The following is a 15,856-nucleotide window of genomic DNA, read 5'->3' as shown; positions in this document are numbered from 1 at the left end:
ACAAGAATAGGTTGACACCTGACAAAAAATAAGTTCTCGTATAAACCAGAACGTATGATGATTATGGCTTACCTTGTGAAATCAGACCTCTGAGATGAACTTCCATTCTGTTGTTATGCAAATGCACTCTGATGGAAAGTACTTCCACACGTGTTAGTTTCCATGACAAATAATGTCTCTGTGTGTGTGTGTGTTCATATACATGCTCTTACCTCTGTTAATTTGGCATCTGTTCCTTGCCTGTTGGGTTCCTAGTTGGAGACTAGAAAGAAATAGATGCAATTAATAAATAGTCATGTATATCAATGCAGAAGTACTTTCAAAATTGAATCATTCACAAAATACATACCTATGATGAGTCAGTTTTTATGTGTTTTACTTCAAATGTGAATACAACACATGTTCCTGGGACAAGGGAGCAGGAGACATCCCCAAAAAGCAGCAGGTGTTGTGTGGGAGAATGACAGGAGGTGGATTTTGTACAAATCTTACTTCTAATAGCATGGCTGTTCTTCACTGGTGGTAATTAGGAGAGGCTGAGGGGTACATGGATATTCAGTTGTCTTGGTGGACTCCTCAGTCAACAGTTTGACTGTGGGCTTGCCTCATGAAGACCTGATTTGGTGACAAAGGGGCAGGAAACTGTTTTTTGTTGTTTTCTTGATTTTAAATTTGAGCATCATGTGAAGCTACAAAATACTTAAGAAACTGGAAATAAGCCAGGCTAAAGATGTAGCTTCACAAGTCCAATGGACACTGTTGTAAACTACCAACAAATAAGTATTTTCAAGACTAGACATCCTGATTGAAATGCTGTTGAAGTCAGGAAGAAAAAAAACCCCAAACTTTTCTATGACTTCCTCACTCTCCACACATACAAAAGCTTGTATGTGCTTCAGGATCCTGAGTTATTTCAAGTTTGCTACCTGGGCTGAGTAAAGATGTTTGAGTTCCCATGGAACCAAATATCAAAGTTAGGTCAATAGGAAGATGAGCAAAGACAGACCCTATTGGAGACAATGGAAATTGATTAGTGTGCTCAAAATTAAGCGCTGATTTTTTAGTTCTCAGGGAACTCTACTTAGACACTACCAGCAAGCTGGAGTGGCATCAACTGATGAATAAGCAATCTGTTAGCAACTTGGACTAAAAACAAGGCGCTGATGAGGGTTGAGAAATGACGCCAGACATTTAGGATAGTGAATGTAATCAATAACCTGCCAGTTTGTGGAAGGTGCATAGTGCTCTTTTTGAGTGTTTTTTGGATGAAGCTGAGGAGGAGATTTGGTCTTTGGCAGCTGGGTGAGCAAACTTAATTAAACCAGACCTGCTTTACTGTCATAGGCACCTACAAATCTGGAAATCACAATCTGGAAGAAGAAATTCTGTGGAGGCTGCCTTTACTGCAGTGGATGACCTGGCTGTTTACAGTGCCTTAGAGGAGTGGGTCAGTATTAAACAGTCTATAGCAACAGATACTAAAGTTGTCCTTGGATATGAAGGCCACTTTCAGTGTAAGTACCTACCGATTTTAACAGCTAAGAAATAAATAGTTTCAGATGAGTTCCCTGTGGAAAAAGCTTTTGACCTTTCCACAGCAGGCCACCTACCTTGCCAGTCTTGCCAAGGATTCCAAGTCTGGAACAGATGCAAAGACTGAATTGCTCATTTGCCCCACGGGTATATTTGTCACTGGAGGACTACTAAGCATCTGACACATTTCCCAAGACCTGCCTTCATTTAAAACTATTATGTAAGTTGCTGGCATTGAAATAATAATAAAAAGTCAAGTCACTTAATGCAGTCTTGGTCTTCTGAGATCCAGCTGAGTTATAGCTTATCTTCTGCAGCCTCTATCTTGCTCATTACCTAGCAATGAAGCAGTGACACCTACTCCTCAGTTCTTGGTGCTATGCCAAGAGTGGAGAAGAGAGTATCAGCCATTCCCGGTTTTGATGAGGAATCTTACGCTATCCTAGCTGTATCCCTAAAGACCAAGTTCAAGGTTCTACAGCGATTAGCTATGAGGGGATAACTTAACTGCAAGCAATTCAAACCATCTTATGTAGTTTCTGCAATCTTGCACTTATTTTTAGATGCTGGATGACTAAATCTGTGGGATGTGGCACATAAGGTGCCATAATGTAACTGCAATAGAAGGCAGATTTTGAAATCTCATTTTCAGAAACAGCTAAATGAGATTCACATAGGTAATTCAAATGTCCAAAGATGTAGCTAGGCATCACATACGTTTTTTAAAAATTCCTATGTGCTAGGAATCATGGACATGGAATGCACGTATGCGAAAGCTGCATTCTTTTAAGACTTTAAAGGAAATGTGTCTGGTCATCATTACATAAATGTTGTCTAAGCTGCTGCCATTCATTCTGTTAGAGGACACGCACAAGCCCAAGACTCTCAAGCCTTATGCTTAAGGGTATAGGCAAGGAATCAGTTACCACAGAGTAAGCTGAGGTCTAACCGTATTTGTATGCTCATGCCTTGTGGGACCCCACAGCAGCAGCACGAATCCACCGTAGTGTGAGAGCACAGCATCTTACTGTGAGAGCAGCACACTTCTACCTTGCTGCGGGCGCACTCTGGCTGTCCCAACATCTCTCAGAGAAGACCTGTGGCTGAGGACTTCAGATTCCAAGACATACCTTATCAGTTCAACTGTTTCAATTCTATTTTCTCCATTCTTCCTTGTCTTCTACTCTGTAGTATTTCACGGTTGGCAAGGCGGCTTTCCAAATAGCATATGATCCTCGCTTATAGATAAAGTTTCCCATAGGCAATAGGCTACTTCTAGTTCAGTACTTCGGTGATGTCAGAGAAGATGCCAAGGAAAACCTTAAATATCTTAAAAAAATCTGGACCACTCAGGTTTCAAAAGGGAGCTTTTGTCCCCAGATCATTTATGTATTTCAATGAAATTTTATTAAAGGTATTTTTTGTTGCTGTTGTTCTGTTGGCTAACATCTTACTTCCCTTCTTGGGAAAAAGGTATTATCAATATCTGTGGGCAAGACCGTATGTGTTTTATACAGTAATGAGATAAATCATTGTCCGTGCCTGTACTTTCTGCAAATGAACATTCTACAGGCTTAGTCCTTATTTAGTTGTTCTTAAAATAGGTTTTTGTAGATATGTCACTCCAAGAGTGACAGAACTTTCTGCTTTGCAGTTGATTTTTTTGGGGGGGATGTTATTAAGTCCTATATTAAACTGTTGCAAAATGAGACATGAACTTCAAGATAGCATCAAATGTTATAATGGAAGACTGAACTGAGTGCCACTCTCATTAATAACTTTCATTACAGTGGAAGCAAGATCAAACTTATCAAGAAACTAAAAATTATGTTCCATACTAATTTATAGGAGATATTTTCTTTTCTCATTAAAATAAAATCAAATTCCTTTTCTAACAGGCTTCTGATGTGATCTCTTTAAATCCTCAATCAAGTCTTCAGAAACCATCTATGAAAAAGACTATCCAAATCCTGATTTCAAACACGGAATCTGGAGAGGGAAGCCCATGTTTTTAAAGGTACAGATGGAGAGTCTGTATACAGATGTACAAAACTAGAATTCATTAAACCAATCCGTGAACTGCTAAGATTCATACATACCGCTTTATTAAATGGCACGTGGAACAAAAAGTCTCTAAAATGAATGCTCTCCGGTCTGCTTTCCTTAGGAACTACGAAAGAGAAAAGAACATGATTGTCATTTTTGTTCCAGGCAATTTATTTATGTCCAGACTTAAGCATTGGTCTTCTGAGAGATCCTTCTTTACTCTTGCCATCAATATGCCTCCAGCTGTAGAGGGAGTTCTATCTTTTAGAAGTACTTATTTTCAAGAATTTAAATCTTTGATAATAAAGTGCTCTATTGGACAAGACAGAGGCCTCCATAATGATTCCTCCCATTGTATTTCTGCAGTGCAAAGCTGCTGATTTATATGTATCACAGGATATAAGATAGTGTAACAGAGGGCAGAGAGGTTAGGATCAGAAGGGAACATAGTGATCATTATCTGGGTTACTGGATAATTTCACAAAATTTAGAATTCTGGTGTTGATAATACTACATTTCTGTTGGTATGATTCAATAACTGAACTCTGGAGAGAGAGGACAGCTACAGAGGCAGGACTGATGTGGCCTTAAAAGAAAACCCTACAGACAAATACTTCCCAAGAATCACCCTTATGTCATCATGAGCTTTGCCTTGCTTATAGAAAACAGATTGTAAGAACAAATGCAGTGATCCCAGGCTCTCAGGCTCTGAGCCCTCCGTGAAGACTTACGGACTGAGCCTGTTCACGTGCTCAGGACACTGCACCCCTACCAACCATGGAGGATATTAAAGCTGAAACATAAATAGCCTGGACTGCAACTCTGCCACTGGGCCAGCAAGAATTTCCCTTAAGTTACAGTATCTCCCACGTCCACATAAATACAGCACTGTCTAACAAAATAATGAAAGCGGTGCTGTGGATTATTTTTCTCTCTTGCAGAAAGGAAATAACGTATTTAGGTGATAATTATAAATAGTGATATACAAATGGTACTAAATCCAATGTGAAAAAGAAATACTAAATTTCCCTTCCAAGAATGCGTAAGTACTGAAGTTTGCAGAAATCTTAAGTCAATACCATCTAATGCAATTTTTTCATAACAACAAGAGAAAATCATCTGCTGGAAGTGCAGGTGATTTATGCTGCTGCAGATGACATTCAACCACAAAGGGAAAAAAGCATATTAAATGACCAACGGTACAGCTTTTATTAATGACTCACAATACTAAACTGTTGGAGCAGTGGAAAGTTCATCAAGAATTTGCAAGTGCAAAATGATAGCTGATTTACAAATAAAATACTGAGGTCATTCAAGTAAATACTCAAGTAAATTTTTCTAAAGAAATCATCTACCCTAATTGTGATGAAGCAGCAGGAAACGGGCTACAGAAAAGCTGAGCCACAACGACTTGGTAAATTTTCTGCCCCATTAACTCTCAGTGAGCTCATCTTTGGGATGAAATCTTGACCCTGCTGAAGGCCCAATTACACTCAAATAACTTAAATGTGGTCAGATACAGAAAATGCTCATTACAAATTCATTGCCCGATCCAAAAGTCTGCTTATGCTTTGGATCAGACCTTTGCAGTATACTCACAGTTCAAGGCGTCAGTGTTCTGAAAGGCAAAGAAAGTGCAACTTACCATTCAGATTTTCCTTTTCTAGTCTGTTTCCAATAGTGGTGTCTCTAAGGTGGTGTACTTTTTCCTTTAAGAAAAAAAACAAGCATAAAACCAGCAGAAGAAATAAGTAAGGGAAGTTTACTGTAGAAATAATGAATAACTATAAAAAGCTGGATTCTTTAGCATTCTGAACACCAAGCTTCTCTCTCTCCAGAAAAATAATTTTAAAAGACTGAAAGATATCTATGATGCACTATAAGTAGATGCTAATTTTAGCATTTATACCTAAGAGTCTTGCAGAGTTTTTCCTATCAGTAAGTTATATCAACTCTGGTGTTAGATTACAGAGGCTTAGGAGTTCATTTTTTGCTTTGGACAAGTGATTTTTCCTCAAAAATCCCAGTGAAGCCCAGACAACTGCAGTTACATCATGAAGTAAATTCATCATCTTTGAGTTGGGGTAACAGTGAAAGACTTTTCTACTGTACAAAACTAAAGAAAAGTCACACATGCAATGCAGGGTATAAACCACCACTAGAAAGTAGCTTTTTCCCTGAAGCAGTGAAAACACGCCAAGGCAATCCTCCTTAAAATCAGGCTTATGACTTAGCGCTGCTATCTTTGCACAGATACCATCCTCCTCCACAAGTAACTCCCTCGACTGATAGAGCAATACCACAATTCTCATCTGCGTGCTTGGCCGCAGACAGATTGGGAAGGGGGCACCCACCACGCTCTTGCACTGCTGCCGAACAGCTAGCGCTGTGCTGCTGGTGCCCAGCCTGGGAACTGGGCTCCTAAACTGTTCTAAGCCTTTGCACTTTTGCCATTTAGTGTTCCACTGTGATGACAGAGGTCATACTATTTCTTCAGTAAATGGGAACACAAAGAGCATTCAATCTCTCCTCGTCGGCAGCACGTGACAGCTTGCCCACTCTGTAGAATAGTAGACTAGCTTTCATTTTCCTCTTTCTACTAAACACACTTAAAGGACAACAAGAAAATATTTTTGTTAATGCACGACCTCATATAAATGAGGGCATAACCTCTTCCTCCAGCTGTCTTGTTAGAAGTAATTAACAAACCTCCTCACCATGCCTTTCTCCTTAGCTTCTAGCTTTGATGCAGTTCTTTCAGTGACTCAGTGTGTGGGCTTTTGTAAATCCTCTTTTTGTGCACCTCAATTTACTCCATACATTGAATATAAAGGAGCTGAAGAGCACTGCTAACAATTGTGAATTTCACTAAGTAGATTCAACACTTTCAGATAGGCATAAAGCCTGTTGTAAGTCAATATATATTAACAATGTATGCTTGATATAATTATGGTTCTGTTAGCTGACACTGTTCAATAGCGCATTCGGTTTGTTCAGCTATAGAAGGTTTGTGGTTTCATAAAAGATACATAGACCTAAGCATCACCTAGCAGTTTAGAACAAAAGTCTTAAAAGATGAACATGTTTAACTCAGGATTTTAACCAAATGCAACAGCACCTGAAGTTAGGCAAAATAAATTCAGGAAGCCTCTCAAGTAATCAAACAGCAGTAGAAATGGGTATCTAGATGATTCAGAACCATAAGCAGCAAGTTCCTTGGGAGCTGATGGGCATATAAATCATGACTCTTATTTTTGACCTCATGTGTAGGAGCCAAAATACAAGAGTATGGTTTTGGAACTTCTGATCAAGATTCCCGTCCAGAAACATAAATTTCAGGCTCATACCTTTTGAGCAAACTGTAGCCTCTGTTTTTCATTCTGCCACTGTTTAAATCTGTCAAGGGCTTCATCCACAGAAATCGCCCCCTTTTTCACCTGTTCCTGCAAGTGGATGAGTTCCTTCTGTTCAGCAGGGATGTTGTGTTTCACAGTGCTATCAGTTACTGTGTCAGTGTGGCCTCTGTGTGCTGCTACAAAATGTAGAAAGATAAAGGTAGAAAATATTATTAACCCATTTCATTCCTTTCTCTTTATGAAGCAAGCACTTTTTTCAACAAAGGCATGTAAGCAGTGATTTTATAATCTGACATCAATAAAAACACACCATCTTTAGGGTGGCTCCCCCCGCCCCCCCCCGCCTTTTCTTCAGGGTTTTGGTGGGTTTTTTTCCAACGAGAGAAATAGAACAAATCAATGCGGATTCTACCATTACTCTTTGGCAGCAGAGTAGCATCTTAAACGTATCATTCATTATTATTGCCCTGATCCATGGATTCTCTGTTAGTGTCAGTTCAAATAAGAATTTCCTTCTAGCACTAAAGCTATAGTACTCACATCTTCAAGGAAATCGTTGCTACGTTAAGACAAAAAATATCCACAGTGCCTTTTTTTCCCTTTCCTTCTGCAACTTCACACATTACATTTCTCAAAAGCTGGGGCTGAAATTTGGTCAGAAAGCATTGTGAAATTTCACATTATTTCCTTCCTCCAAATTATTAAATACATTGCAGTGACAAGAAAACACTACAACCTAGTCCTCCTAGAGATTATGATACAGGTGCACAGCTGAAGGGAGATGACAGGTAGATGCGTGTTATCAGATTCACAGTGTGGTCCAGGGAACTGTAGCACCAGGATACCAGTCCAAGCCCCTGGCAATAAACATCTTCGACTAGATCAGGTTGCTCAGAGCCCCGTCCAACCCGACCTTGAATGTTTCCAGGGATGGGCCGTCTACCACCTCCCTGGGCAACCTGTTCCAGTGTTTCACCACCCTCACAGTAAAGAATTTCTTCCTTATATCTAGTCTGAGTCTACCCTCTTTTATGTTAAAACCATTACCCCTTGTCCTACCACAACAGGCCCTATTAAAAAGTCTGTCCCCATCTTTCTTATAAGCCCCCTTTAAGTACTGAAAGACCGCAATAAGGTCTCCTCAGAGCCTTCTCTTCTCCAGGCTAAACAACCCCAACTCTCTCAGCCTTTCCTCACAGGAGGGGTGCTCCATCCCTCTAATCATTCTCGTGGCCCTCCTCTGGACCTCCTCCAACAGGTCCATGTCTTTCCTGCACTGAGGACCCCAGAGCTGGATGCAGTACTCCAGGTGGGGTCTCACCAGAGTGGAGTTGAGGGCAGAATCACCTCCTTCCACCTGCTGGCCATGCTGCTTTTGATGCGGCCCAGGATATGGTTGGCCTTCTGAGCTGCAAGCGCACGTTGCCGGCTCATGTCCAGCTTCTCATCCACCAGTACCCCGAAGTCCTTCTCCGCAGGGCTGCTCTCAATCCCTTCATCCCCCAGCCTGTATTTGTACCAGGGGTTGCCCTGACCCACGTGCAGGACCTTGCGCTTAGCCTTGTTGAACCTCATGAGGTTCACATGGGCCCACTTCTTGAGCTTGTCCCGGTCCCTCTGGATGGCATCCCGTCCCTCAGGCATGTCAACCGCACCACTCAGCTCGGTCTCATCTGCAAACTTGTTGAGGGTGCACTCGATCCCACTGTCTATGTCACTGGTGAAGGTATTAAACAGGACTGGTCCCTGAGGGACACCACTCGTCACCGATCTCCATCTGGACAGTGAGCTGTTGACCACTACCCTCTGGATGCGACCATCCAGCCAATTCCTCATGCATCAAACAGTCCACCCATCAAATCAATCTCTCTCCAATTTAGAGAGAAGGGTGTTGTGGGGGACCATGTCAAAGGCCTTAGAGAGGTCCAGAGAGATGGCTTTTCCTTTGTCTGCTGATGTAGTCACTCCATCATAGAAGGCCACTAGGTTGGTTTGCAGAGGTATGCTACCAATATTCCAACACAGTAAGATCTAGAACGTCCTGTGTTCTTTTCCTAAGTGGTTTAGCATTCATGACAAGTAATGGCAGTAGCACTGGAGACTGCAGTTCACCGCTGCAGAAATAAATGATTATGTGCTGCTCTACATTCTTTAATCCTGACCTGCTACTTGTTACCAGAAGAGGGAGGAAAAATCTTCACTCAGTTTTCATTCATTTCGTACATAACATTGTTAATTATTTTAGGGTACCATTAATGGAATTTATGGTAGCAACACTTTGATGTGCTACAACTCGAATAACAACTGGGCTGCCACGAGTAACTCATTTTACATGGATCTTGGGGTACACAGTAGAGAACTGTTGCTCCCCACTCTGCTGCCTTTCTCTGGCTGGAATTAGTGCACAGCTGAGCCCTCCTGTTCTTCCTTTTCTTGGTTTTAATCACAATGAAGAAAGGAAACAAAAATGGAAAGTAACTCTGACTATACAAATCTTTCCCACAAGACTGTAACTTGTATTTTTATTTCTTTAATCTGATCTCTTAATGCTGCAGTACCATTAAGGATTAAGTCATATGTGGGAAAATAGATGCTAAATCAGTCAAAATCAAGTCACAGCAAATCTCTACTAGTTCTACTGAAAAGCATCAAGGCAGTTAAAGAGCTAAATTAAATTCTGTACCGGGCTTCCTGGCATCACAGTACGTCCTGTCGTTGTCACTGGGCACTTGAGTGGCCTTTTGCTGAAACACTACAACAAAATCAAGAATGTAAGTCGGTGAAAAATGGCAATAAAAAACATTACACATTCTGAACGAAGGAAGGAGGCTCATGAAAGCAGGCTGGAATAAATTTCTTGTTCTAGCCTAGGAGTATTTCTCAACCCACTTGTCAGTCTAATGTTAATTACTTGAAAAATTGTTCTGTTGCACAGAATGGCAGGATTACTGATATTACAGATATCATGACAAGAAGCTTTGAAGAAAATAAAATAGACTTATCACATTAACATATTACTTGTTTAGAAAAAAAAGCTAGATCTCAGAGTTCTTCACATGGTACAGACACCTTCTGTAGCCTGTTTCTTATTTTATGGGGAAAGCTAAGGCACAAAAACCCAATAGTACTAGGTGACAATAATGACCCTGCTTAAGAAAGAGTATGTGGATATTTTTGTCTACTTTATTCAAGCACTGGGAACAGCAAAGCATGATCACTTATTCTGTAAGCGTAGCCTATCTCCCCATTCCTGTGAGGTGCCCAGAGCACAGCCAGCCTGGATACGCCCCGAAATGCTGCCGTCGAACTTTTGCTGGCGGCATATGTAAAACACAGAAGGTAGAAGTTGCTTGGTTTCTGACTTAGCTACTGCCATATAGGCTTTCCCTCTTAAGTCTCAGTTCTGATTTTAGCTAAACAAACTGATAATCTAGAATAATTCCTTCCCATTAAGTAACCTTTCTGACATCACTGCAATGCAGCAAACATGCCACTTCAATAGAGCAAAGATTTGCTTGGGGACCAAGGCACAGTAAAACGGAGCTCTGCTCAAGCGGCAGAGCAGGCACGCTCCACATGGTACCTCAGAGTCCTGGCTTCTTGCTCCTGCTGACCGGGGAAGCCCAGGGGACCTTGGTTTGCTCCTTATCTGCCTGCTCAGGCTGCCTTCACGATGCATCCACTTCTCTCAGGGAAACGTGTAAAATGGATGATCCAGACCGGTGTGACATCAAAGCTCTGCGCATGCTACATGCAGCAATTCCGGAGAGTGTATTTTCTACACTGCAGAATAAAGTCTTTACACTAACTCCTGAGCAGGCTTGTATGGAAGGTGATGATGAATGAAAACAGCTGGGGACTTGATGTTCCTTAAAATGTTCTTAGGCTAAACGGAGAGTGTAAAAGAACTACACAGGCAGCACAATCTGCTGATGTTATGTCCCTAGCTTCAGCCTAACACTGATAGATTGTAACTTTTGTAATACTCTTCTCTGTGATTCTCAAAGAATCCTGCTAAATATGGTTGCAGTTTTTTCTTCTATACTTGAAATAGTAGTCTCTTTTTAAAGACGAAATTAAAGTAACCAGAACACAGAGGTAATGCAGGCAGCCTGAATTTTACTGCATAAGGAGAAGATGGGACACGCTGAACAATGTCCCTGATTGGAAAGCACTTTAATTGATAGGCTTTGAAATTTCTGCTGAGTTTTGCAGTGTTGGAGTAATCAGAAATGGAATTACTCTTCCAGTTCAAAGTAAAATTGTTAAAACCACTTTACATGCCGCATCTTGCTGAAATGATTTTAGTTGGCAGCAAGTATTCAGCGTGGGTGAGGTCAATGAAAACAAATTCCTGTTTCTGGAATGCCTGGGAAGACGTATGCACACACTGCTGTGCGACTGCCACAGTTTAGGGAAGACTCCAGCAATTTACTCTTTCATTCCCACGTTCTAATTACTTATGAACTGCTTGAATACAGTAGTGGAATGAAAGAAACAGGTCATCTTGCACAGGGATATATTGCATTATTTCTTACAGAAGATAAAGTGAATGTTCCTTCAGTAAAACAATATTAATATAGCAATTTTTTTAAAGTGTCAGAATGCCACAGTCCCTCAACTGAGGAAGGATATATATTTTTATATTTTCGGAGCCTCTCTGCCATAGGTAGTCCGATTGAAAAGTTGCAGTACTTCTATTATGCTTTTTTACTTTATGTGCACCCTTCAATAATATCTGTATGATCAGAAAGAGAGTCCTTTTGAATTTTTAATCACATCGTGACTGGCTAAAGTATCCATAGATGCCTGTAGGTAAAAATCTACAAATTAAATGGCTTGACCCAATATATGCTACATACTTTTTGTCTACAACGTATCTCCTCTTCTCTCTCAGTTTCTCAGAATTAAAGGAGGCTGAGAGAACTAATAAGTAATTCCACTTTATTCCCTCTCCTCTCTTCATTTGCTACAGGGCATAGATGAAGTTCTTTGCATGCCCTAAATACATTTTTATGTCTTAGGTAGTAAGATCACTTTTTAGGAATGTAATGTAACCTCAATATTTCTCCGGGAAAGCAAACTCAGAGAGTAAGAAACTACTGCAATATTTTCTAGTAGGACATGAAACCAGAAAACGACATTTAAAAAGTGTGACAAAGCACAATTTTTGTGGCAAATACGCAGAACTCTGGGAAAATCCCTAATAAAAGGCTTGGGAAGTGAGTGAGATCCAAGGAACTCTGAATTGCCTTTTTTGTCTCCGTCAGACTAGCTACAGATGTTGTTTCAGGCTGTCTGCACATGCAGGTAAATAATGTTTTGAGGCTTGAAATGTGGTTAATATTTCCATGGTTATCACCACAAGTAGAAGGGCTAGAAATATTTGAAATCTAAGTCTTCTGTACCAAGAAGAGCATTTTATAGTCACACGCTGTGTAAGAAACTGTGATGAGTATAAAGGGTCTAGGAAGAGAGAATGAAATTTTTTACAATAGCTGCAGCTTGACAAAAAGAACAGGAGTTTGATTTTCAGAATTAATTGAGTTTCTAACACAAAGCTGTAATGATAAGGAATCATAGATGCACTATGACATTTTAAAAATTGCTTTGTGATAGGCCAGTAAGAAGTGATACAATTAGAAATGCAGGCAATCGAAGAGTGGAAAGAGTTACATCATGAGGGAGGACAACTCCTATCAGTTAAGAGGCAATGATCAACCAAGATACAGTTTCTAATTTACTAAAATTTTACTTTACCCTACTAAACTATGAGGGATGTTGCCTAATTTGTTGTATTAGCAACATTACCTCTAAAAATCAAACAATATACACTAGCAGTATACACTAGTGATTCAAATAAAGCTAGACAGATGAACCTACCCTCTGGAAGAATACATGGGCTAATCATACCTAATACTACTTACTCAACACTTTCAGCAGAACAAACACAAAGGAGAAGAGACACAGCGAAAAAAAAAAATCAATAAATATCACTAATTTGAATTCACTTTGCTTAGGGAAATTCAAGATGCATTTATTCATCAGCTTCATTGAGCTGACATTCCAAACAAAATTATCTATCACCATGACTGTTTTATTTAGGAAACATTCAGAATTAAAATCCTCCTTTATAGAAACACAAGGGTAAGTGATAATGCAAATTAATTAATACACTAGGGTTGCACTTGTTAATACATCTAAACTCAGTTGCAAATCACAGTGAGTTTGTAAGCTTCCTTCTTGTTCTTAGTAGGTTTTTGCTTCATTCATTTTAGAATTGTCACACAATTAACTCATGAAACGGAAGAATGGAGAAGGAGGGGTGAATTGCTAGTTGGGATATGTTGCAGGGAGAGACTCTTGTCTTTGCCCATTCCATTTTTTTCCCATTATTTAAACATTTTAACATTTAAACTGTGTGTGCGTAGTACCTAGACAAACAAAACTTGCAAGTTCTTTTTCTGGTAGGGATTAGACTGTAAATTAGATGTAGCACAGCAAGGGATGACAAATACACAGAGAATACTAAGGAAGGAATATGGTAGAATGATGCTTAATTATTTAGGAGATGAGAACTCTGCAGATGTTTGTTCACATCTTTTTAGATCTCATTTTCCTTTTGTCTGTTTTGTTTGCTAACACACTGAGCATCACTCAGTATGAGGACTAGACAGAGGTCATCAATGCAATGCTAATCAGTAAGTTTTGTCAGAGATGATTAAGGACCACTCCTAAAATTTATACAAAATATTTCACATATTTAAGATTAAACCAAAAATTCCTAGTGATTCATAACATGAAATCAACTATGGAAATGGGGCACTGTAAACAGTATGGCCTTTTTTATTTTTCCGAGGCAACACAGCTGAGCGCAGAACAAAAGTGGACCCCCCATGCCTCAGGGCTCTGGTCTTGTTAGGTCCAAGCATTGTGGAGAAGGGATGGCTGGGCTGTGCTGTGCTGTGCAAGGTAACAAAGGCTCAAGTACCAGCAGCCGTCTTGTCATGGTAGCATAGGTGTCTGAAGGCAAGGAGAAAAAGACTGGCCAGTTTTAACTGCGCTGGCGTGAGAAAACCAGTGACCACATCTAAACTGGTACAGAAGTTCTGATCTGTTCTACATGTGCTGCCTGACACTCAAAGACATTTATGAGAACACACAGCAGTCACTTCATCAGAATAAAGACTAGGTGATGTCAAATCATGTATCAAATAATCAAATATCAAACTGCCATGCCGCTCTGTTATTTGCAGTGGCCCCATGCATGCTGCCTGAGTTTTTCAGCTACAGCATCACATCCACTCATCACAACTTGTACAGGCTGTTGTCAGCCCAGCCTCTGCCTTCCACAGCCACATAATTAGTCAGTTGAGACTGAAAAAAAACAGTTTTCTCAGATCAAAAGTAAAATGACTTTAAAAAGAATCACAGTGTAATGACAATGTGAAAACATCAATCCAAAAATAAACATATGGTCACCAGCAATTCTCTTCCCAATTTGCAGTGAGATTCTGAGTCTGTCAAATATGAGCTCAAATCTGTTAGAATCCCAGCAACCTTGCTCAGGGAGGGCCCTCAGGAGACTACACAGAGACGACTCCCCTACACTGAAGCAAGATATTAACAGTAATACCAGAATTAGAGAGTGAGTGCGAAGGATAGGTACTGGTGGTTAGTTTAAGGTGCCGTTCAGAAGGTGGAGTCAATGTACTTGCCGTACCATACACAAAGAAGAGAACTCTCCCAGTGTTGCTCTCATCAGAAATTTAACTTAGTGGATTATGGAAGTTGGAAGGACTCTAGTGATATACTCAAGAATATTTGCTCCAGCATGTAAAACCTGAATATACTCCTGCAGTTCCATTTTTCTTTAGTAGAGAAAAGCAAAAAGAGGAAGACTCCATGTCTGGTTTTACCAGAAATATGCTATTTAGAACAGTTTGCTTTTCAACCAGGCAGCATCCTGTAAATATATTCACTCTGTACACCTTAGTCAGTAAATGTTTCAATCTACCAAAGTTAAGATAGCAAAAAATCTGACTGAATAAGCACAGTGGATGAAGCTGGAGTATCACTTCCCAACCAGGCCTGTAAAAACAGCCTAAGTGCTCTAAGACAGCTGAACAGCGGTTCCTAGTATTTTATTCATGGAAAAACACCCTTAAGTTGGGGATACATAATGAAATTCATCTGCAGTGCAGTACTTTACACTCACTGTAGGAAAGTACTAAAAAATCCCTCTGTGGGACATAAATATTTTGCAGTTTGCATGGGCTCCGAGGCTTCGCTTTGGAAACCCCTGTCTTTAGAGCATTTAAACAATCTGCATAATAAGAATTACTAACGCAGGATGCGATCACTATTATTCCCAGTAATCAGCACAATAAGTTTCTAAGACACTAACAGTTCTGTTATGGATTTTGTTTTTTCATTTTGTTTGGGTTTATGTTGTCTATTCTGTACATGAGATATACTGCCTTCCTAAAAATGTCCACTGGCTGCTACTTTTTCTGCATACCCTGTGATTTTGATGAGCAATGACAATGCTATTCTCTTCTGGATAGTAACTGGGAAACATATTTTTCTACTGCTAACTTTTAACCCTAGTGTGAAGTCCCCCAGACAGCTATCTTTAAATAGTAAAACATTTCCAGCGTGCAGAGGGGAAATGCATTCCTTCACGGTTTTGTGAGAGGTTTGCAAAGGAAAAAAGGCTATAGTGTACGAAGTTCTATTTATGCTGTTGTAGGACAGGTGTCCTTGCTGCAGAGAAACCCTCTCATACTGGTGGTCTCTGATAAGAGGTAAATGATCAAACCAGGACAGCAATGTAATCCTTAAGCCCCGAGGCAGTCCTGGTAGGTCAGACTTAGGGAGGCATTACAGAAACTCATGCACCTGTCCTAAGAATACACTGA

The 15,856-nt window shown here is 40.1% G+C and overlaps 1 protein-coding gene across 1 annotated transcript in view; it reads right to left on the bottom strand.

The window, feature by feature from the left end:
- Nucleotides 1-217: 217 nt before the first annotated feature.
- Nucleotides 218-15,856, bottom strand: part of BANK1 (B cell scaffold protein with ankyrin repeats 1) — a 146,309-nt gene continuing 130,670 nt past the window's right edge. Inside the window, exons 12-16 of the mRNA XM_059818214.1 lie at nt 9,615-9,687; nt 6,927-7,116; nt 5,225-5,288; nt 3,633-3,703; nt 218-262 (exon numbers count right to left, since the gene is read on the bottom strand). Of these exons, the coding sequence (XP_059674197.1) occupies nt 218-262; nt 3,633-3,703; nt 5,225-5,288; nt 6,927-7,116; nt 9,615-9,687 (443 nt within the window). The remainder of the gene's footprint in view (nt 263-3,632; nt 3,704-5,224; nt 5,289-6,926; nt 7,117-9,614; nt 9,688-15,856) is intronic.

Source organism: Gavia stellata, chromosome 5, assembly GCF_030936135.1.
Source record: "Gavia stellata isolate bGavSte3 chromosome 5, bGavSte3.hap2, whole genome shotgun sequence".
Classification (NCBI taxonomy): domain Eukaryota; kingdom Metazoa; phylum Chordata; class Aves; order Gaviiformes; family Gaviidae; genus Gavia; species Gavia stellata.
Note: the sequence above shows the minus strand (reverse complement) of the source record. Positions and strands in the feature narration are given on the sequence as shown.